This window comes from Ursus arctos, unplaced genomic scaffold (genome assembly GCF_023065955.2).
Source record: "Ursus arctos isolate Adak ecotype North America unplaced genomic scaffold, UrsArc2.0 scaffold_1, whole genome shotgun sequence".
NCBI lineage: Eukaryota > Metazoa > Chordata > Mammalia > Carnivora > Ursidae > Ursus > Ursus arctos.
Genome location: NW_026622763.1, coordinates 80,100,361 through 80,124,004, shown reverse-complemented (window position 1 = coordinate 80,124,004; position 23,644 = coordinate 80,100,361). Strand labels below are relative to the sequence as shown.

Below are 23,644 nucleotides of genomic sequence, written 5' to 3'. Positions count from 1 at the left end.
TCTAGAATTTTTCATCAGTGTCTTTAGCTCTTCTTTTTTTTCAGATGCCTTTAAGGTACAGAGAGGGAAAATACAGACAACTCAATTCTGCTGTTGGACCACTGACAGCAGGAGCTCATTTCTCTTATCCCTCATATTTAGAAAATAACCTTCTGATAGTTTTTACACTTGTGTGGCTATTACACATTCCATCTTAAATCCCTTTCATAAGATGGTTAGCATGATCTCAGCATCTTGCTCTCTCTTTCCTCTGACTGCAGAATTCACCAGATGTGTCTTTCTTGTCTAGACAGCTGCCAACCATGTTTCTTCAAGTTGGCTCCTAGGTCATCTTCGTAACAGGGTGAGCAAATCTTTCAGGGTGTTTTCATTTATTCACCCAACCATCACCTGAACCAATCCCCCTTGCCAGAAAGATACACTACCATGTATTCTGTGACAGGGGAAATCCTAGTACCTCCTTCCCATCTATGTGTCTACAAACCCCTTTCCTAGATGAAAGTTCTAATTTAGCCAGAGAGTTAAAAAGAGGAGGAAGTGTATGGTGTATGCCATGCAGCTCTTGAAAAAAGACAATAATAAAGGTACTGATATTTTTAGAAAACTCTGGGGCCATCCCATTTCTGAAATTACTTACAGGATCTTCATGCTGCCGTTAAATAAGCAGATCATCTTTATCTGCTAATAAAAAATACCCCAGCCTGTTGCCAGAGGACTGTGAGCATCTTAACAAGTTGTACAGAAAATAACATACCAGGAGGTAACAGGTATTATGTTTTCTTTTGGTAAATATTAACACTTCACAGCTAGCATATCTTGCTTACTTAATTGGGCCTATAAAAACTCGCCAGGCCATTTCACTTCCCGCCATTGAAATTCTCTCAACTTGTTCTTTACAGCTTCTCAGAGCCTCCATGGGAAAATAGCTACAGAACAGGCTGGCTGAAAAGATTTTTAAGGTCTCATGTCCATATTTACAAACCTTGCAATCTGTGTGTGTTCATTTATTTTAACACAAATGAAGTGAATAAATCAGAGGCTCCTTTGGGAAAAAGAAAACCACCGAATCTGCGAGAAAAGGAACCAAATCTGTCCGCTGAGGCAACTCCTAAATGATCTTTACACAGTCCCCCTCAGCCCTGGCTGCACAGCCGGCCTCCGGCGGAATGGACTGCCGTGGCTGAGCTCACTGAGAAGCTAAGACCTGTCTATACTACAGAATTTCTCACATGTATTATTGTCCTTTTTCCGTTTTGCCTTAGATGTCTGTATTCCTGGCTAGACTGTGAGTTCCTCCAAGGTAGAGATAATACTATATTCTTGGATTGGCACCTGGCCTATGTTAAAATTGGATCAGAGACATAGAGAAAAGAGAGGAAGAAGCAAGCGCTGTGGGAGCCAGTGAGAACCCAAGAGAGCAGTGGGAAAAGCCTTCAGCTCTGAGCCACCAGGCAGAGAACTGCCTATAGGAGAGCCTGGGAAAATCAGAAAGTCCAAGGCAGGCCAAAGAAAGAATTATTAGTTCCACGGACAACAATATATTTCCAAAACTATTCATAGATCTTAATAATCTTTCCAGTGACTGCTTTACTAATTTTGGCTTTGAAGACTTCTGCGAGCCTACTTTTATTCCATCTGGTCTCCTAAAAGTAGTTCTTAGGTAACTTATCTTCCTAATTTCCTTCTCGATAGTTCAGAAGCTCCCCAGTCTAGTGTGACTCCAGGGAAGATTTGTAGGTCTCTACATCTGAGGTACTAGGCCCGGGAAGTTCTGAGTCCATGAAAGTGGTTTTTGATGGTGCTGGTTCATGTAATGATTTTGTTAGAGAAGCTGAACTACTTTGCTTACTGCAGTGATTGGAATCAATGTCCTATTTTTAGAATTGTGGCTGAGAAACCTTGATAACCACACCCCTCTCCTTCACGGGCTGGTGATCCAATTTTAACAAGCACCCTCCGCGATGCCAAAGCACAGACTGATTAGGAACCACAGTCTCAATAAAAGCTGCCTTGTTAGGTCTGGCTGACTGGCAGGTATGAGATGTTAACTTTCTACACTCGCTTTCCTAATCTATCCAAAAGTAGCAAGTCAACAGTGTAATTTCCCAGGCCTGCGCTGGACAAAAGAAACTAGTGTTTTTCCTTGGCTTGTGGAGAGGCGGGGAAAGGATGCTGAGTTTCTCATCCCTGGTTTGGAGCATCTCAGGCGATCACAAAGAGCACTAGTCTTTTACGACGGTGCATTTTGCAAGCATCCCTTTGGGAAGCTTTTGTCCCCACTCGTCTGGGAAACGTAAAATCAGTCACTTTTGGCAACGCTCAATACACTTGAGCATGGGAAACACAAATTAAAACAGAGATACTTCTTTATTCACTAGATTGTCTGGTTCCACATTGGCTTGGGATAAAAATAGAATCATTAAGAGAGAGAGGACTTGAGCGTTTGGGTTATCTATTTCAGGTTTGGTGAGGGTCAGGGAAAACTTCAAGTCTCATGAAGGTTAAGCATTTTCAGGCTTTCCGCTTGATGTAAGGAGATCACATAAAATAAGGTCAAAACAACCAGGACTGCTTAATCTAAAATGACTTGTCTTATTTTGCCTATAGGAGTTCGCGGTGATGTTGAGATGGAGGCCTTTCCAATGCCCTGACGTGGTGGTCTGTTTTGGTGATGGTGGAAACAACTTCCCGTTATTTTATTGCTTGTTTGTTTGATCGAGGGAGCAGAGCCTTATGTATACAGTCTGTCATCAAAGTTAATATGTCGATCTCAATTAAGTTTAAAGTGAAGTGAACTGTTATCTAAATTGTTATTCTGTGGAAATCTTTCTCTTCTGTTACTGAGAGTCTAAGTGACCAGTTGCCCCATCACTATAAATGCCATTCTGTTTCATCCTAACATCTGTAATAAAACCAACAAAAAGCTATTTGTTCTGATCTGTAGTTACAAAATGCCTATCTCTGGAAGAGGCTAGAGCCATTTGGTTGGGGACTGCCAAGCCTTACTTCACATTTATTTTTTTTAGTTTAAAAAAAATATTTTTTAAAGATTTTATTTATTTATTGGAGAGAGAAAAAGTGAGAGAGCACAACAAGGGGAGTGGCAGGCAGAGGGAGAGGGTGAAACAGGCTTCCCGCCGAGCAGGGAGCCTGATGCAGGGCTCCATCCCAGGAGCCTGGGATCATGACCTGAGCAGAAGGTAGACACTTAACTGACTGAGCCACCCAGGCACCCCTTTACTTCACATTTCTGATTAAAGTCCATCGCACCAGGAAGAATCTACTGAGCCGAGGAATTCCAGGGGCTCTGCACGACGGCGGTGGCTGCTGCAGCTGGCTTTCCACCACTAGCACAAAAGTGTGAGGTGCTACGCCTGAGATGCCAAAGCCCGAAGTGAAAAACAGAAGGAATCCGCTTGCCTGGTGGGCTCTACTCTCCCAACCCTGACCTCATAAGCATGAATGTGAGTGTGAAAATCAGAAAAGGAAACCTCCCTTTAATAGATTTGCTTTCACAAGAGCTGGTGTCTTTAGTGGCCACCAGGGATAAGAGAGTTCCTTATGCGCTTCTCAGAGCAGCACTAACAACGGTAGTAGGAGGCAGTAACCGTCAAAGAGGGTGAGTGACAGCTGGCCTCACTGCAAGGACATCGCTATTACCACGGACAGCTCTGCTCCAATAACGTGAGTAATGACAGCCCAGACGTAAGGCACACGAACTCAGGGGCAGCACCTACTCTAAGTAGGTGACGTGTACTTTAATCCAACGCTAAGTACTCTCCTCTGGTATTTTTGTGAATGCTCAAAAGTGAAGTGTATTTTGTTGGTACAGCCGTGCCTTCTTGAAAAAGACAAGAGAATGAATCATGCTATCCTGGAAAAACCCACAGACTCTTTCTTTAGAGGTCACAGTATTCTTTTCTGCTCGCAAATGTTGAAGGATTTGGCAAAGAGAAGCCTCTAATACAAAAACTGTTCTTATCTCAAAATAAACTTAAGATCGGCAAAATGGGAATTATTCAGATGCGATATACACACAACTGATATCTCTGAAGGTACCCATTCTGATATTTACTTCTGATATCCTTTCCCAAAGGAAAGATGGCTTGTGTTTGCATGGTCTGTTAATGCTTGCCCAGATTCTGAAACCCAAGCGATGGGAGGCAAGGATTAAGGCTGAGTAGATTCCTTGTCCTCTTTAAAATATCGACCATCTGCTCCACCCTAACACGTTGGTACACAAGTCCAACAGAGAGTAAATATGAAAGCAATTAAAATAAACTACTGTGCATTAGTGTGGTTTGATTTATGTAAACAACTTCTGTGGGACAAGATGGCTGTGGTTTGGGTAATGTTCATATCTGTGAAACTCAAGTAACCTAAATATAACTTGGTATGTATAGAACATTCTTAGCCATGTACTTCTGCTAGAAACTATCTCAGTGGAGATGAATTCAATGATTAGAATGAGGCCCGGGCTTACCCAGTGAAGGTCATAATCTAGCCTCGCTCTTCCCTCATCGTCCTCATAGAAGGTGAATCCTTCCCTCCGGGCCTGATAATACTCTTTCCGCAACTTCTGGATGCGGTCCGTGCTCCCACTCGCGGGCCGGCCACTGCAGGACATAATCAAACAAACACAGTCACATAGTGTACATCACCCTGGAAAGTCACTTTTTGATCTTATTAAAGGAGCGAACATCTAAAGTTGGAAGATTCAATAATGTAATTCAAATATGCTAGGAAAACTGTAAAATCAGTAATAAAAGCGAGCAAAAAATGGTCTTTATGTAAATACATTTAGCTCTAAGGGTCAAAACATCCGACTTGGGATTAATAAATGCCTTTTGAGTGAAAAGGTAAGATAAGGTCCTGACCTTTAGAGCAATTAAAAGAGCCATCCCCCCCCCTTTTTTATAAGCATCTCCACAGGGTTTAGTTAAATTTTAATGTAGTTATTTCATTTTCTCCAATAAGAAGTTGCCAATTTGAGACCAGTTGTTTGGCCTGAAGATGGGATGTGGCAGAGTTGGCATGCGCCACTCTTCATGTCAGTGACACTGGAGGATTTCTGGAGTGGGGAGAAGGGGGGCAGCATACATGGCAGCATACGGGCCCACAGGACACAGGGAAAGCAAAGAAGGCAGAAGCCACATCAAGAAGTAAAAAGAAAAATTAAAAAAATTAAAAAAAATAGTAGAATATGCCATCTTCATTACTAGGCCAAGATTCTCCTCTCTCTCCTTTAGCCACTTCTTTCTTTCAGGAATTACAGTTTCTCCAGTGACTCATCCATGCAACCCCGAACTGGTCAGCCAGTGGCTCCCTTTACGCTTGGATTTGTCACGAACGTTTCAACAGAACTGACCTCATGGGCTACGATTCAGGGCCAGGACATAAGAGGAGAATGCTAGGCACATTTCAACCACCATTCACCTTCTGTGGTTCATCTGAGACACAACTGAGTGTCCTACTGTGCCAGAGCTGATGTTAAGATCCGGGAAAGTGAAAACAAACAGTTCATAGTCCTTGTCTGCAAAAAGCACATGATCTGGGAGGGGGGGACTGGAAGGCATAGAGCAGGCCCTGATCCAGGTATGACAACAGCCGTCTACTAAGGGCCCGTGGGGACAAAGACTGCTTAAACTGACAGGGGGGGCAGAGCCGTGGAGGAAGATTATGGAAAGCTCCACAGAGGAGGTGAACCTTAGCTGAGTCTTGAAGGCTATCTAGGTGCTCAACAGCTGGACAAGTGAGATGAGGAAATTTTTTTTTTAAGATTTTTTATTTATTTATGTGACAGAGAGAGACAGCCAGCGAGAGAGGGAACACAGCAGGGAAGTGGGAGAGGAAGAAGCAGGCTCCCAGCGGAGGAGCCCGATGTGGGGCTCGATCCCGGAACGCCGGGATCACACCCTGAGCCAAAGGCAGCCGCTTAACAACTGCGCTACCCAGGCGCCCCCAAGATGAGGAAATTTCAGGCAGAGGGAAGGGCAATATGAAGGACAGAAATGAGAAAGCATCTTGCTCTGTGGGAACGGATGCAAATAAGTCCATGTGGGCAAGCAGTGAGCTTCAACTTCTGTCCTGGCTCACACATGTCTCGGGCAACACATGCTTCCCTCCCTTTCTCATTTAGGGAGCGAGTTAGAATAAAAATGAGTGCTGGTGACTTCAGGGATATTTTGAATTTACTCTAATCAATGACAGAAGTATATTGCCTGCAATTTTGTTACTTGAACTCAAGTCATAGCAACTTGTTAATCATAAGGACGCTTGTGCTTGATGGGCAGGTGAGAACCACTGCTCTGGTAGACAGGGTATATGGGAGGGGACAGCGAAGAGGGACAGGTGAGACTGAGAAGGAGAGAAAGGGACCCGCTGTGAAGAGCTGCGTGTGCTAGAAGATCCCCATGTATTACAGTGGAGCTGTAGTTTAAACGAGACTTCACGTAAAGGAGATATGTGAAAGCAACAGAAAGAAGTCATCCACTATGTGGTGAAACAATTCTGAAATTAGACTTGTAAACTATAAAAAGAAAATGGTGAGTGAACATCTTCTGGAGGGAAAGCATTCTTCCCAAACTAGATCGAAAGTCAATTGGTGATGTCTTACAACATCTCTACAAGGTCCGCGTAGGGTTCTGGGCTTCCTACACGTCCTACAGGCACTCAGCACCCAATGCCTTTTATTAAGAAAAGACAAACCCTTGGGAATCACGTATCTTTATTTTTCTTCAAGATGTATTTAAAAACTCTCAAGACAGTTCTGTTTCTTCACTAGGCTTTTCTTAAAATAAAAAAAATTTCAAATAAAAAAGCAGAATCAGACCCATAAATACAAAGAACATTCTGGGGGTTGGTTGTCGGAGGAGAGGAAGTTGAGAGAGGGGCAAAATGGGTGAAGGGGACTGGGAGGGACAGGCTTCCAGTGATGGAATGAAGAAGTCACGGGGATGAAAGGCACAGCATAGGGAACATAGTTGATGGTACTGGAATAGAGTTGCTCGGTGACAGATGGGAGCCACACTAGTGGGGAGCACGGCACAACTCAGAGTTCTTGAGTCACTCTGCGGTGCACCTGAAACTAAGGTCACACTGTGTGTCAGCTATCCTCAAATAAAAAAAAAAAAAGATTTAAGAAGTTCTTGAGCATTTGAAAAAGACAACAATAAGAAAAAACAAAAAAAGAAAGTCTGATACGCTCTTCTGAACAATGGGATGGCAGGCGAGGCAGCCCGGCTCTCCGCGGACCAGCTTCCCCTCCTCTTGCGGACTGTGAGCGGGCTGTGCTGCCCGTATGCCCTGCACAGGCTTCCGCTGATGACATGAATGTGGGAGCCAGGCTCAAACTCACCAGATGAGTTCAATCAACATGGTGCAAACATTGCATACATAATCTATTAGTTTACCCAACGAAACTGAAGCACTGAATTCAAGCGGAATGAAGTCATCAGTAATAAAGGAAAAAAAACCAACTCGATAAGGCACTGTTTTAAAACTCCCCACAATTTTCCTACATTTGTGGTGGAAAAAAAATCATACTCAGACTATAAACTATTCCTCCATATGCCTATAAATGCATAAATTTAAAAATATGGGTTTGATCAGATTTTAGTTCTCAAATAGAGGGAATGGGGCAAGAATACAAAATCAGCTGTTTAGGATTCAGAAAATCCCCTATGGCTGACAGGAACATGACTGTTTACCGAGAAAAGAAATCTGGCCTCAGAGAAAAAAACAGGAAAAAAGTCTAGAAAGTCATGGACCATCTAAGTGGAAAACATGCTGGATCTTCCCCCTTGTGTGAATATTTTAAAGAAGATGTGAGACGTGGTGCAAACCTTTTGTAAAGACCCAGGACCGCATCTCTTATCTTTATTTTTCTTTCCAGCCCTCATCCTGCCCTTGTGACTACACTAGATTTCTCCCCTTAATTACATTAAGTGTTTAATATAATAAAATTAGGAAGAGCAAATTCTGATTTCATTTTTCAGCTCTTCTCTGCAGATAAAACTCACACACTAACCATCAAGTCAATAAAAATGATATGCACGGCCCTTGTGACCGAAGCAGTTAATTGATCCCATTTTGTGTTGAAGATTTAGAAATTTGAAGAGGAACATAAAAACACTTTTGTCATAACAGCAACAATAATTATAATAGCTATTATTTATGGAACACTTATATAGCAAACACATTGATACAGGCTGCTAATCGCTCCACTTCCTGCCCAGAGCAGACCTAGGTAATCCATGACAGCATTCTTTCCTGATGAACCAAGACATGGCCTTAGAATCCTTCCCAATCCAGAACTTCAGAAAGCCACTACCAATCTACCAAAAGATTCCTTAGAAGCTTCAGAAGTTTCATCAGATTATGAAGTCACTCAAATAGCCTTGCAACCATATCAGTCAAGCCATTGATAACCCTATCTCTAAGTTCTTCCTTTGAAAATTAGGCTTTCTATATTATTTGTTCACTGGATAAAATAATGTTGGCCATTCTTACAAAAATTCCTATTCCACCTGTATTCACATGTAGATGGTCAGCACCACTCCTACACTTTCAAAGTGCTGAAATTTTATGTAAAGTTAATTTAAGCAGTATAACAAAACAGATTTATATTGTAGTGGCTTCTTGTAAATGATACTGCTTATGCCTTTAAAGGTAGATGCATAGTGAAACAGGCTCTTCTTATTACACTTCCGACCTGGACAGAGTTTAAAGTTGTAAAGGAGTTCAGAAACCATGTCCTTTTCATCACAATAATATATTCCCATATGCAGTAAACCTATAGTAATACATTTCCATATACAATAAACGTCACAGTAAGGCATTATATGCTACTTTGAAATCTAACTTTATTCTTCTTATTCTTCATGTCTCCTAGTTTACAGTGACCTCAATTGAAGTACATTTTATTTATTTATTTTTAAAGATTTTATTAATTTGAGAGAGAGAACGAGTGGTGGGGAGGAGAGAGAGTGAGAGAGAGAGAGAAGCAGACTCCCTGCTGAGCAGGGAGCCTCATGAGGGGCTCAACCTCAGGACCCCAAGATCATGACCTGAGCTGAAGCCAGTCGCTTAACTGACTGAGCCACCCAGGCGCTCCTCAATTTAAGTACATTTTAAAATGAGTGTTCGTTTGTGTATGCCATGGTCTCCTCCCATTACTGCCTCAGGCTGGAGAAAAGAAACTTGCATGTATTAAGCTCCTATGATGCTCTAAGTATAGTATTTATGTTTTACATACTTCATCTCATTTAATCCTCAATCAAATTTGCGAAGATAACATAGCGACATTTTGCAGATGCCGGCACTGAGGCTCGAAGAAGTTAAGTAGCACAATCAGTGAATGGTGGACCAGGGGCTGTGTGACTCAGGACCAGTGTGATTTCTACCATGTCATGTTGCCTTGCAAGAAAGGCATTAAAATGCAGCAGGCATTTTGTAGCAGAAGTTCACAGGCATTGCAAGGCAGAGGGAATTTAGCAGAGCACATTTATAGCCATACCTTTTGATATTCTTTTATTTGCACAGAACTTTGCAATAAAAATAGCAATCGAAGTAGCTAAAGTAACAGAAATACATGCAATGAAGTCTGTATTCATTAAAGAATGATGTTGGAACAATTGCAGACTGAGATTTCTGGGTAATTAATATTACATCTCTTAGAGGCTTATGTGGGAAAGTGGTATAAAAATGAATGGGGTGCAAAAGAGAATCAATATAAGACAGAGATCCCACATGAAAGTGGAACTCTGGAGCAAGACCAGGAGTGACAGGCATCTAGGGCTGCTCCTGCTAAAATTCACCACTGACTGCTTGAGAGGGAGTCGATCACTGGCAATGAACCATTGCTGGACTTGTGAATTAATCTGCAATGACTTTGTGTGTATGGTTAAGCAGGCCCACATGTAAATACACGCACTCTATGAGTAAACTTTATATAAGTAATTCTAAAGAGCTGTGTCATTTTCAGATAGCCTCAACACATGTGGTTCTCCATTTTAAAGAAGACGTGTTTGACTACAGTGAGTACAGCCGTCATTTGTAGGTACCAGCCTGGGGTCCAGAATTGGTGATGTGGTTAAGAAAACAGTCTTTATAGAATGGAACCTTAACAGGAATGTTCCTACCTCAAGATGTGATAATCCTTACAAACTCACCGAATAAAAGGATTTAAATTAGATGGACACATGAGAACAATAATCAGTAGACTAGGGAGTGTTTCTGAGTTTGGGGTTTGATAGAGTCTTTAATTTTGTATGAAGTTACTATAAAAATGTTATTTTGATGCTTACCATAAAAATTTTAATTATATAGATATGGTGTTAATCTTTCATACTTTCCACAAAAGGGTGGAATCCTAAACGTTTTCTGAGAAAGGATTAGCCTCCTAAAAGATATGGTGGAAAGGGAAACACCTTTACAGCCTTTAAAAATGCCAAGATGCTGTTCTTTTCCCGTTTTTCCCCTTAGGGGAAGAGTTGACTCATTTTTGTCTTTTTTCATTTAAGGACTGAAAAATCATCACAGTTTTCAACTTCAAATTTAGTAGTACCGCAGTTCTGCCTTAGAAAACAGGGCATATGTACGTTTTTTCAAAGTGTGAACAGAGCCCCCAAAGTACCTGAGATTCTGTGGCATTCACACTCTTAATGACATAAATATAATAAAACCCGACCGTCTATATGCAATATTATTTTACTTCAAATCCCAAACTAGGTTCTAGAAAAGAATATTCCTTTGAAGACAGTCATGGACACAACTGTTAACTTATTTTCTATTGGTGATAAGGATTTCTGTCAAATGAAACATTTGGGAGATTCTTGTAAATGCACTCAGGATCATTAATTCAAAAGCATTTTGAAGATTTATGGAAACTATAGCCCAACAGCACTTATACTAATACTCTACAGATTTAATATTCTACAATGGAAATACACTTATATAGCAAGCCCATATATACTAAAGGAGATTTAAATAATAAACAGCGGCTTTTAATGGGGTTTAATTCTGTAGAATTCTTCAAGTGGTATTTTAGTCCCGAATAGTTCTGAAAATTGTCCAGTGTAAATATTCAGTGAAGATTATGATTAGGTAAATTCTCCTATCTTTTCCCTGCTCCCAATTTCTTATAAAGGATACCTATTTTTTCAAAGGTACACTGACAAGTAAGGTTGTTCAGTTTAGTCCAGTGAAATCTGGGGACTCATATCTGACTACCCATAAACAACATTTGGGAATTCTTCCTAATTTCTTCCCAAATTCACCATCACTATGTTTGATGGTTGCCTCCATGAGCAATTATTTTTGCAAAAAATAATTTCCCGAATTAATAAGAGTACGTCTTTCCTCATACAGACATTTAATTACTATCAGATTTAAGTTATCTTGTTGGTCAAACAATTACTCTAAATTAAGAACCCTTTGCTTACCATAACTGCCTAAAACTTCCTGTATTAAGAGTAACGACTTTAGAGAAAGGGTAAATCATATTAACAGACAAAATACAATTTTCACATCTAGAATCTCCTCTGTTTTGAGGCCCACTTTTGTTAGTTATCTCTGACATGATACTTAATAGGTACAGAATCCATGCTCAGACATCTCAAAAGAATATTCAACGTCGCATAGCAAAGTAGTGGCCAAATTTGGGAAAAACACATGCTCTATGCTAATCCATAACTTTGAAAAGTATATATTTGTATATATTTCTAAGAGCTCAAAAAAATTACTCCTTATGTCAGGATCCTGTGGAGAGGCTGACACACTGGCCCAGAGAGGTTGATAAGCAAGTGAGGTCATCAAGCGGGAGACAAAACCACACACAATGATGTAGTAGCTCAGCCTGTAATCCTGAACGTGGTCCTTGCCTCAGCCAGCCCGACGCTGCCGTGGCCTTTTGACCCCGATGCAACAATCTGACAATGTGACTTGGCCTACCTGGGCTCCTGATTTTGCCATGGCAACCTGAGTCTGACCTTTTGTCTTTCTCAACATGTTTTCTGCTTTTAGCATCTGTTCCTTTTAAGATCCTCATCTTAGTATTTCCATTCCTCGCTTGGTGGAACTGACCTTCCGACTCCTATAGCTTGAAGATTTGTCCTGGAAATCTTAACCCTGGACTGGACCTTGACCCCAATGAATCAAACCTTAGTGGAAATGAAGGCCCCCTTCCCTTGGCACTTTTGATTGCATAATGGTAAGCATTTCCACTCACACCACGAACCACAGCTACCATTTACTGTAGAAAGTAATCTCATTGATGCATGAAGGACAACTTTCTCCCCCGTGATTGATTGTTGTGACTGAGAATCTTACCAGATCAATGTCATCTCCTTTTCTGATAAAAGGCATTGCTCTACCTTTGCTCTTTATCACTTGAGACAATGCGAGGCCCCTCTCTAATCAGAACATTCTGCTTCTCTATCTCCATTTCTAGCAAAAGTGGAAATTTCTCAGGAGTGACACTGTTATCCACAATTCAACAACACACAAGTTATTGTTCACAGCTTCAACTTGTCATTAGAAGCCCATACCACATAATTGCGTTATTCTGATACTGTACAATGACCTTCTGGCTGTGTTCAAATTTCAGAAGCCAGTTTTGCCATTAGTCATAAAATATCCATTTGAGTTATTCATATTTTGAATAGCATTCTAATATATTTCCAAGGCAGTGCCGTGTTTTTGAGCCTTAAGTGGTTTACACAAACACTGGACACACTCAAAGTTATGTATAAGCATATGATACACATAGCCTTGAAATATTTTGCCAATTTTATTAACAATACAAAGTATGTGGGGGTCACAGAAGGAATTTATCAAGTGTTTCATATGGTAATTTTTGTTTCTTAAGAAAGATTTTAAAATGTGGTTGAAAAGTTCACGCTAGAGGGCAGAAAAAGTAGCCCTTCATTTCTACTCTACATCTTTGCAAAACAAGCATGCATAGATGCAAAGAAAAATAGATTTGGACCAATTTGGAACTGTGAATCCATGATGTCTTCTGTTAAAGATGATAAATCAACCATGCTCTGTACTCTAACTCATGCAGTTACAGCTGTTCTTGCATGGTTGAGATATAGTGACATTGCACCATTTAACTGTATTTAACTGATGCACCAAATCTTTAAGCTTAGACAAAAATGAGGGTCTGGGGCAAACAGCAATTTACGTAGTGAGAGTGTTCCCATTGGCCCTTCCATGTAATGAACATGTGGTGCTGGACATGAACTGAGTTGGTTTCCCTCAGTTGATGTCAGTTCCCAATTGTCTCTCACTGTCTGCTTCACATTGTGCTGAAGATGATTTCAGTATTATAAGATATGCATGACTTATACGACATGGCCCCTTATATGTGAGCCAAACACTTCAGCCAGTATTCAACCAAAGGAATGGCTATCTGATGCAGTGCTAAAAGAAACTGTGTTGGATGGGTATCGCGCAAGATGACAGGTGACGGGTAGGGTCCAATAGAGCACTCTCCAAAAGGGTTTTTCAAGGTTAATTCTGACTATATACAACTTTTGTCTCCTGTAATGGCTCTAGAAACTAACCTTGAGACATGAGTCCACATTAAACATTACAAGTTTTCTTGAACAGTTTTAGGGTCCAAATTTTTAGCAAAACATTGATAAAAAGGTAAATGGAAGAAACTTACAAAACTTGTATTATTTTAACTCTTATTCACATTCTTGAGTTGGATGAAAATGACTTAAATAGAAATAAACTTTTGTTGCTTACACAGTACTTGAGCAAATTAACGATATTACATGTATGTGCGCGCACACACACACACACACACACCTTCCCAAAGAAATTCTCACCAACAATTGCAGGACTTGCAAGATAAAATTATTATATTCTAGGCTTAAATCAAACACAGCCTGAGTTTTAGGAATACATATCTGACATTTAGATGTGGATTAAACTTTCAGGGTCAATTCTGGGAAAAATAAGCCTTTGTGGGCTGCAGGCCATAAAACCTTGGGACTTCCACAGGCCCCTGTGAAATTTGTTCCTCCTCAGAGGAAACAACACAGAAGGTCTGTCTTCTCCCAGGGGATCATGGAGTGCCATCAAAGGCCACTGATTCCCGACAGCTGGACACCTAGACCTTTCCTTTCAGACAATAAGGAAATAAAGCTTAATTGACTATAGAATTTTAGAGATTCTAAATGATTTAGTGCATGGATGGTGGTTTTTTGTTTTTGTTTTTAGAAGATAATATCAGTCATGAAAGGCTATTACATGCTATAGTAACCAAATGTCGGTAGATTAAAACAGCAAGTATTTACTCACATTACAAGACTTTTTTCCCCTTCCAATAGAAGAGGTTGGGAAAATAATTAAAATGACAAAAAGAAAAAAATATTTTAAAAAATCCAAGTTTTTCAGTTGAAAGAAGCTAAAGATTATGATTAGGAGCTCATACTAAATGTCAGGAGACAAAACCTTCTAAATGCATGCGGTATGTAAGCTAGTCCTTCCCTTCATACCCAGTAAAGGCATATATAATAAGTTGTCCAAACAGCCACCATGAACGCATGGGTCACATAGAGACGTGACTGCGGGGTAGATCTTAATTATCACATATATGGTGCTAAATCACATGAGCTTATTAAACATAGAATTCGATATGCTATATTCTGATGTGATTAGCATAAAAGCAATTAAGTCCAGGAACTTATTAAGAACATGTTTTGATATTACCTTAATTCCTTTCGTTCCTTTTACACCTATATGCATGAATGCCGAGATCTTCTGCAATTTTAAATAGGGTTATAATAATTACCCAATCCAAATAGCTTCTCAGCTTCAAAGAGCCACATGAAAAGTTAACATATACTTAGGTCCCAGAGGGTGTCAGATCCAAGAATATCCCACAGCTCTCATTTACCTGGGTGTAAAGTGAGCTCTGGTGACCCTCTACCCTCATTCTGACCTCCTGACATGAGGGATTTATGGGATAGAGACAACTTATATTATCATCTCCTACAGGCTGTTTCAGTTGTTTTTAAAAGATGTTCAGATTCTTACAAATCCTTTTCAGGAGCATGGTGATTTTCTTTGCAGAATGGAAAAGAAAGTCATAAATTGGTACCAAACTTCGATCATCAACTACTTTTATGAAAGCTTTCCAATCACTCTCTCAATGTTTTCAGATGTGTACATTTATTTCCACTTATATTTATTCTTAAATATCGCTGTGTCCCTGGCCCTGGTGATGTAATGGTGATTAAGACCCAGACCCGACCCTCAGGGATTTCATAGTCTTGTGGGGGGGGGGGGGATGGAGATATAAGTAAATAATTACAGTGCAATGTGGCAATTATTCTGAGGAAGTATCATGAAGGCTAATGAAGTCTGCAGTAGCTCAGAGGAGAGGTGATTAGGTCTGCTTGTGGAGGCCGGGAAAGGCCTCAGGGAGAAAAGGAGAGCAAGGATAAGGAGTAGGGGGCTGGGCATGCCAGTGGAGGACACCTCAGGTGGCAAGGGATGGCAGCGCGAAAGGGCACATGGTCAGGTATGGCAGAAGCGTGGAAGGTGTGGGGAGAAATTCTGGGGAACAGAGCTGGTAGGACTTGAACAGCTCCACCTGCCAATCTTCCCGAAGGGATGATGATGGGGAATCACTGGAGGATTTCTAATAGGGTGGGCGGCAACATCAGAATTATTTTTTCTATCAGGATAACCCTGGGGGAACCTTACTTTCTTTGACCCCACATCTCAGCACTAAGAAAGGAACCAGCTGACCTCGGTGGGGATTTCTTGCATTTCTTGGGTGTGCATAGAGTTGAAGCTACATGGTTGGCCAAATCATCGGCAAAAGTCATCTTCTATTTTTCTTTCCCTGATTGTTGGGTACTCTGCCTGGAGTGCCACTTTCATTCAAGGCAATGGGACTTTGCGCCTTTCTTTCAACTTGAAAACTGAACATTCCAAACCCAGAGCTCTTGTTTAACCAGGAACATTAGCTGGTGATGAAGCATGACGCATTGTTAATATAGTGATAAATTTCCCATTAGGAACAGGGCACTGGCTGCCAAATCAGAGGGCAAAAAGTTAAAAAAACAAAACAAAGCCAATGAAACCAACCCATTATGGGTTGACAAAGACTTTTATTTTCACTGGCACTTTAAGGGAAAGTAGTCACAGAATCTTAATTAATAAATAGCCATTGCTCCATTCAGGCGAGGTAATGGTAGTGCCTGCGTATCGGCCATGGAGCAATTTGTAGCTGTCTTCTTGATCTGAAAAGTGAATGAGTCGTCGACTATCAAAGAAGAGGGGAAATTAGGCACTATGCTGCTGACAATTGAACTCCATAAATAACCCACAGTGAAAATGAATAAAAAACATGCCTTCCCCCAGCTTTCAGTAGCCTCTCGACAGTGTGACAGTTGCTAGTTTTTTCAATAAACATGATGTCAATTATGCCTTTTATCCATCATGGCAAAGTCACGTGTGGGGAATAATTGAGTATCTTTCTTTTTCCCCGGCACTTCATATAACAATGCTTTTCTGTTTTATTTATATCATACTGAGGCAAAGCAGCTGTCTGATCTGTAACCTATACGTTGTATCAACTCTATTGCTTCTTATTTCTTCCCTAGTTCCAAAAGCTTTATTAGCAATGGTATTTTAGTCAGTTCTCAATTATCTGCAGTAATAGGTCTGGAAGGACATGAAAAATAGGCACTACAGATGATTTCGAAAACTCTCATTTAAACCAACAACTTTAGTTTCTTTCCCGGTGAATGTTTTCCCAGAGCTGTAAACAATCCCCCAATTAATTGACTTAAGTTGCACATTCGTTTCCATGCCCAGCCCCTCATTTGGTGACGGTACTAATGAGCAGAAAAAAAGGCCAAAAGGCAGGCAGGACTTAGAAAAACAGAAGTGCTACAACAGAATTGTAGGAAAACAGGGGAAAACAGAATTTGGATGGTTGAGAGTTAACGACCCAGGAAACATTCCCCTAAAGGATTTACTGCGTTTTTTGAGAAATGTTAACTTTTCAGATTAAAAAGTAACAGGTATTGGTTTCCCAAGTGGATAAGCTGAAAGCAAAATGCTATGTGGGGCAGTTAGAGAGTTAATGAGTATTCACGTATCTGGCGAAAAGACGCTTGTGGGTGACTGTGGATTTTTCCTGAATGATGCTATTTGTCACGAACTTTATTACTATTCATTCCACTAACAACAATTTTTTCTCCCTATTTGCAGATGTATTAAGTATAGTCATTCAGGTGTCATCAATTCATCATTTGTTAAAGGAAGAAATGGAAGAGAAGCTAGAGAATGTGTTGAATGGTGCTGTGTTATTTTGTGCATTCCACATTAAGATGAAAGAAGGAGGTATCACATTTTCTTTGGGATAGTTCCTACTCAACAACAAAATCATCTTTTATCCAAGTGTAAACAAGCCCACTAGCTAGAAGCCTTTTTTTCCCCTCCCAAGTTCTACATAAAATATAAGCCAGAAGGCTTAAATTGAATCACTATATTATTTCTTTATTTATTACTTACCTTCACAGTTTTTTTTAACTGAATGCTACTGTATATCTAAGAGAGCTTCTAAATTTATAAACTACAAAAAGAAGGGGAATTATGTCCTCTTCTTCAAAGAAGCTTTTTAATACTATATCCAAAATATCTGGGGAATTGGAGGGAGAAAAAGGAGAGTGGGGAGGGAGGGGGCCAAAGAAAAGAGCTAATGGTCAAAATGCATCCTTATAATAAAATGAGCTTCTTAATGGACGCTCACTACAGGAATAACATTAATTCAGTATTAGGACTTTCACTGGAAAAATATGAATGTAATTTATCTTTTTAACTGTCAGCTGCATTTCTAAAGCTCCGAAGTCTGTAGCTTCCAGGGGCCTTTTGTCTTTCTGCCATGGCAGGAATATCTTGGACAGCTGTAAGAGCTTTCTAAGCCATCTTTCTCAAAATCCATTAGCTAATTCAAGGAACCTAATTAGAGCTGCCATTTTGATGGAGCATACTGAATGCTTAGTACAAACTAGTAACACCATCAATGTTTATTAGAAATCACAAAACCCAAAGTGCTCCATTCCCTATGAATATTAATGGGAATAGAGCAAACAAAATATTTATTAAAACGTATGCTTAATACCATCATGGTTTACAGACAGATACGGAAAGAGAGAGAGAGAGAGGCGCACACTTGAATTTGAAGGCATGTGCCCATGAACACACAATAAACCAAGATTTATATTTAAGCAGCATGTAATCATTATTTGTATGCCCCTCCCACTGATGTCCCTTGGTTTTGCACCCTGGAATTCAGCGGCTCACAGCTGGGAAGACAGATGTAAGTCCAGAGAAGTCTGAAGAAGGGGGTGGCGGGAACCTCTTTTTTTGAAACAGCTGCTGGGTGCCACAAATTCTTGTCAGTGGGGAAATAAGCCTTGCTTCTCTATTAAATCAGCAGCATGATGACGTCAGTACTTTCTACCCTCATCTAAATGAGGGTATCACCAAATTAATCCAGCTGGCTACTACCCCATGGACCCACGCTGGGAGCGTTTCTGCCAGGGCACAGCTCTGAATTAAGTGGCGCCTAGGGCTTGACGTAGTCCTGCTGTTACACAGACCAGCCCCCACTGCCGGTGTCAGCACAGGTACAGACACTCGCACGCCTGCAGAGGCCCAGAAGACTCCACTCCTCGTTCTCTTCTCTCAGTAGCAATAAAAACCTTGCCAAAGTGTTACTGCCCAGGAGCTCCTACTCCCCCCTCAAGCTGTTGCCTTCTGTCCCTCTCTTTCCTCTTTTCACTAGACTTTTGAAAAGAATGGTCTCTGGTCTCCTTTTGTCATCTCCATCCTCTCCTTTGGGTTGATGGCAATCTTGTGCGCACCTTCACCACTGCCCAAACTGCTCTCTGGAGGCTCCAAGAAACCCTAACCTCTCTGCAGCCCTGGACTCTGGGCAGCAAGTCTCTTGTATGTCTCTGCTTCTTTCTTACTTCTTCAATCTGCTGTCCGTTTCCTTCAATGTCCCTCTAAACTCCAGCCTTCTCTAAGATTCTCTAACCGTTTCTTACCCATATTTTTGCCCCCGGGGATACTGCTGACTCCTTGGGCTGTGGTTATTATATTCCTTCTCATGTTCACTCATCTACTGAGCCGTCCGTTCCACAGATGGTCACTGGAGCACCTCACTTGGGACAAGTCCTCAACACAGCCTTCCTACATGAAGATATGCGTCTCTAGCTGTGATACTTCGAGGCGACTCCAAAGACCATGCTCAGTCCTTGCTCCACGTTTGCACCTGAAATGTACCAACATCTTAACACTCCACTGCTCCAGAAACAATCTCTTCACCTCTCTCCTAAAATCCACTATCTCTTCTGTCATCCTGACTTTTTAATTCCTTCTTCATGCTCATCAACGCTTGAAACAGTGATTAGCATTCAGAGGATGGGCTACCTTGGGGAAGTTACGTAACTTCTCTATTTGTGAAACGGGGCTAACGATAGTAAGACCTTAGAAGGATTGCATTTAAGGTAGTTGGAATGAAGCCTGGCATGTAAGAAGGACTCAGTGAACAAGCTGCTATTGCTATCAATATTTTTAATATTATTGTTAGATTCTTTTCTCTCCTGTATTCTACATCTAACTGGTTGTAAGCAGTTGCCTCTATTAATGTGCCCCCCACCCCACCCCATGCATTCCTTCTTATAAGCCTAGTTCATACACTCATTGTTTGGAACATGATAACAGCTTGGCAACTAGTCTCCCGGCAGGGACTCTGTTCTAATCAGCTGCCAGGTTAGCCCTCCTAAGGCACAGTTCTGCTCACATCATTCTCTTGCTTTAAGAACCTCTCTGGTCTCTTGCCATTGCCTACATCTCCAAGCCAGCTTTCCTCCCCTCTTGCAGTCTGGCCTTTAGGGAAACTTATTCTTCCCTAAACTCACCCTCAGCTTTCACCCACACCTCCTCCTCCATGCCTTTGTCAACACTACCTTTTCCACCTGTAATTATGTCTCCTCCTTCTTAAACAATATAATTAAGATGATATCAGTCTTTACTTTAAAAACATCCACTGCCTTGTCATTATGTGTGGATTCAGTCTCAGACCACTCCCCAAGCTCCACGTGGTCGCTCCTCACTGAACTGGACCCTGTCTCCCTCTGTGCCTCGTCTGTCACTGACCATTCCCTACCATGCTCAGCAGCTTCCTTCTTACTTCCCCCATCCCTTGGACAGTCCATGCTTGTCACGGCTCTTCTCCCTCAAGTGTTTCAGGGCACGCTCTCCCTTGCCAGGGAGAGCTGGCCATCTATTCCGAAGACCCTTCAAGTCACTCCCTACCCAGTCAGCTTGTCTGTTTCCTTATAGCATTGATCACTCTCTGAACAGATCTTCGTTACTGATTTGTTCCTTTATCTCTGTCTGCCTACCTCTAGAAGAATATAAGGTGTGAAAGTGGGGGTTCTGTGCGACCTGTTCACAGGTGTTTTTCCCGTGTCAGTGATTGGCACAGTAACTAAAAGAATGAATCTCTACCTGGGAAATCCTTCAAAATTCTTACATTCACTCAGCAAATAGTGAGTACCTCCTATTCACTAACAATGCTTCTAGACCCTGGGAATATGGGGGGGGGGCACAAGACACGTAACCTCATGGCCTTATATTCTAGTAGGGGAGACAATACACAAACCAATGGGAAAAGATATCAAGCAGTGGTAAGTGGCACTCAGATTCTTAAGATACAATATGGTGACAAGATAGCCACTGGGTGGCTACTTTAGATTGAGCCGTCAAGAAAGACAGCTTCTCTCCTTGAAGCAAAGAACTGAATTATAAGTAGGAAGCATCTCAATGAAGAGCATTCTAGAGAGAGAAAATAGCTAAAGCCCAAGCCCTAAAGGAGGGAATGACTTTGATGAGTTAAAGGAACAGAAAGAAGGTACGTATGGCGGTACTAAGTGCTCAAGGGATAGAGCCGTAAGTAAGAAGGGCAAAGAGATGGGCACATCATACAGGCTTTGCAGGACCTGGTCAGATCTTTGGATTTGACTTCGTGTGAAATGGGATGATGTTAGAAGATTCTGAACCAGGAAGGAACATCATCTAATTTAAATATTTAGCAGACAACGCTGGCTTTTCCAAGGGAGACCAAAGAGAGGTGGCTGTAGAAGTGCAAGTGAGGAATGATGAAGGACTGTCTCAGGTGGTGGTCGTGGAGGTGGAGAGAAACAGATGAATTCAGAAGCACTTTGTCCCAAGCACAGGCTATTCCATGAAGCTTTCCTGGCAGAAAGCAGTCTCTCCTGCCTTGGGAGTCCCCACAGTACTGGTACCTTTATGATGGCCCTTACCTTCCTCTTCATGGCAATATGATCATTCACATGTGTTAGTTAGTTTAAATCTTTGGTTAATCCCCAACCACTCGTGGTTAAGCAATGATCCTTCTTGTGCCTTCTGTAGAACTTGGTACAGTGCCCTCACCTGGGCGTAGTCAACAAAAAATTTTTGTGGGAGTTGAAAAAAAGAAAGTGATTTGACAAAGCGAGCCAGGAGAAGTAGGAAGGACAAGGGAGAGACAATGGTGCCATTTCAGGGTGGGGGAGGGTAGAGGCCTGGGGGAGGGGAGTGTGTCCAGGAGGGGTGGAAGGGCTGCCACCCCTCAGCAGCACCTCAGCGGCTGCCTGGAGAAGGTGTGCCTTTTTGCATTTCTCCTTCCAGGCTCATAAGCTGAATACAAGTCCATCCCTCATGGTTTTGTGCAAGCGACTCTGCCATTTCTAGGCACGGCACAGATGCTCACTATTTTAAGAAATGACAAGTTTTTGAAGTTCTGTCCATTGCATCATATTTTCACGGCCTCCTGTTCAGCCAGCAATTGCTGTAACATCTTGGTGCCATCCAGTCCCATAAGAATTGTCCAGCCGAGCGGCAATGCACGTGGCTTATTAATGCTCATGGAATATATCTGCTGAAACGGGGTTATTGGAAACCTTTTCCATGCTATTTCATACTAAATATAGCATGCACACTTCCAGGTGAAACTGTCCAAAAGCAGAGAACGTCCAAGCTCAGACACTTTAAAAAAGGTAGGGCTAGCACCATTTGCTGACCTTTAACTTTGAATTAAATTCAGTTCCTCATTCTCATTAAAATCTAATTGCCAAATAGCACTCTACTCTGATTAATAAAGTTTTCTAATAAGCATAACACTTGCTAGTACTCTGCCGAAGTAGCTGAAATCTTAAACAGGGCTAAAGGGAGAACTGCCAAGTGGAAATATTACATTCTATATCCGGTAAAATCAAAAGCATTCTTCTTGTTGTTAAGTCAAGTCCAGCTCCGGGGAAAAGAGAATGGGCTATGATGTTATGAATGGGATATGGTCACAGCCCAGGAAGTCAGTCCAGCAGAAAACTTAGCCCTCAACCTGACGCTCCAGGTTAATTTAGAATCCAACACCCCCATTTTGAAGTTTGCCAATTTATATTTTCAGGAGAAACTGGCTGTATCTAGCAAACGGGTTTACAGACTCAGGAAAAAGGACGCAGAGGTAGAATTTCTCAGGGTAACTGGGAAGCCCTTAGCACTTACCCATTGCGTTTAGGCTGATGCCAGAACTTCAGCCCTCGTTCAACCCTCGGCTTTGATCTCCCTTAAAACATGGGTTGTATGGATGTCTATCTCTGTAAATGAGTTAATGCTTTGTGGACAGGTTTCAACGCCAGGAGGGAAAATGGCAGAACCTAAGGGCCTTGGAGACCCCGTAGGTGGTTGGGTGAGGTGGACTGGGGCTTCCCAAACAAAACCCCTTTAAGTCTAGCCCTGAGTTGGGATATTAATGTACTGAAGACCACTGATGGCCAAAAGGAATTATTGAGTGTCTACTGGATACAGAGTGCTGGCCTTTGCACCACAGTTCAAGAAGAAAATTATGAAACTTCCCTTAGAGAAACCAAAAAGCCTCTCCCTTTCTATCTGTTTTACTAACACTCACCTCCTCGCAAACGCACTCATAGTTCAACAACAGTAATTCAGGCAGATAAGGTGGATATCGTTTCCCACACTGGAGCGCTCTATACTGAAATCTTAGGGACCATAAAAATTGAATTCCTTCCTTCTGACCTCCCCAGACACAGGAAGAAGAAAGAGAGGCTAACATCATGTGCTTTTAAAGTGTTTTTTACTGAGCAAGAGTCTGACAACAAGAAGACGTCTGTTTACCTCTGGAATGCTTTTCAGCTGTAGCCATTTTATTGCTTTTGTTAAAACCAATGCGTCCAATTTTTTCACTTGAGATATTTAGACATATTCCACAACTGCACACTTCAGGGCAGCTGAACATTAAGGGGATTCATACGGTTGAGGTATGACTCAAATTTTGTGGGAGACGGCAGTAGCATGGCAAAGGGAGCAAACCTATAAAAAATTCAGGAGTAACGTCTCCGTACACATCCTCCATTCTGTACCAAAGAGAATATTCGGAGTTGCTGGAAAAATACACAAGCCAGACTCCACGCCGGTGAGCTGATCTACTCATAAAATAGTTTAGATAACTAATCACGTATTAACCTGAAGCATATTCCTTGCAGTTTAAAGGGGGACCTGCAGCGAAAGCGCAAAACGGAAC

The 23,644-nt window shown here is 41.5% G+C and overlaps 1 protein-coding gene across 7 annotated transcripts in view; it reads right to left on the bottom strand.

Annotated features, from left to right (window-relative positions):
• The window catches only part of PARD3B (par-3 family cell polarity regulator beta), a 980,939-nt gene that overhangs the window by 96,356 nt on the left and 860,939 nt on the right, over positions 1-23,644 (bottom strand). For all 7 annotated transcript variants that reach the window (XM_044381230.3, XM_026492130.4, XM_057304240.1 and 4 more), the window contains one exon: positions 4,484-4,616. In XM_044381230.3, coding sequence (XP_044237165.2) covers positions 4,484-4,616 — 133 coding nt within the window. The remainder of the gene's footprint in view (positions 1-4,483; positions 4,617-23,644) is intronic.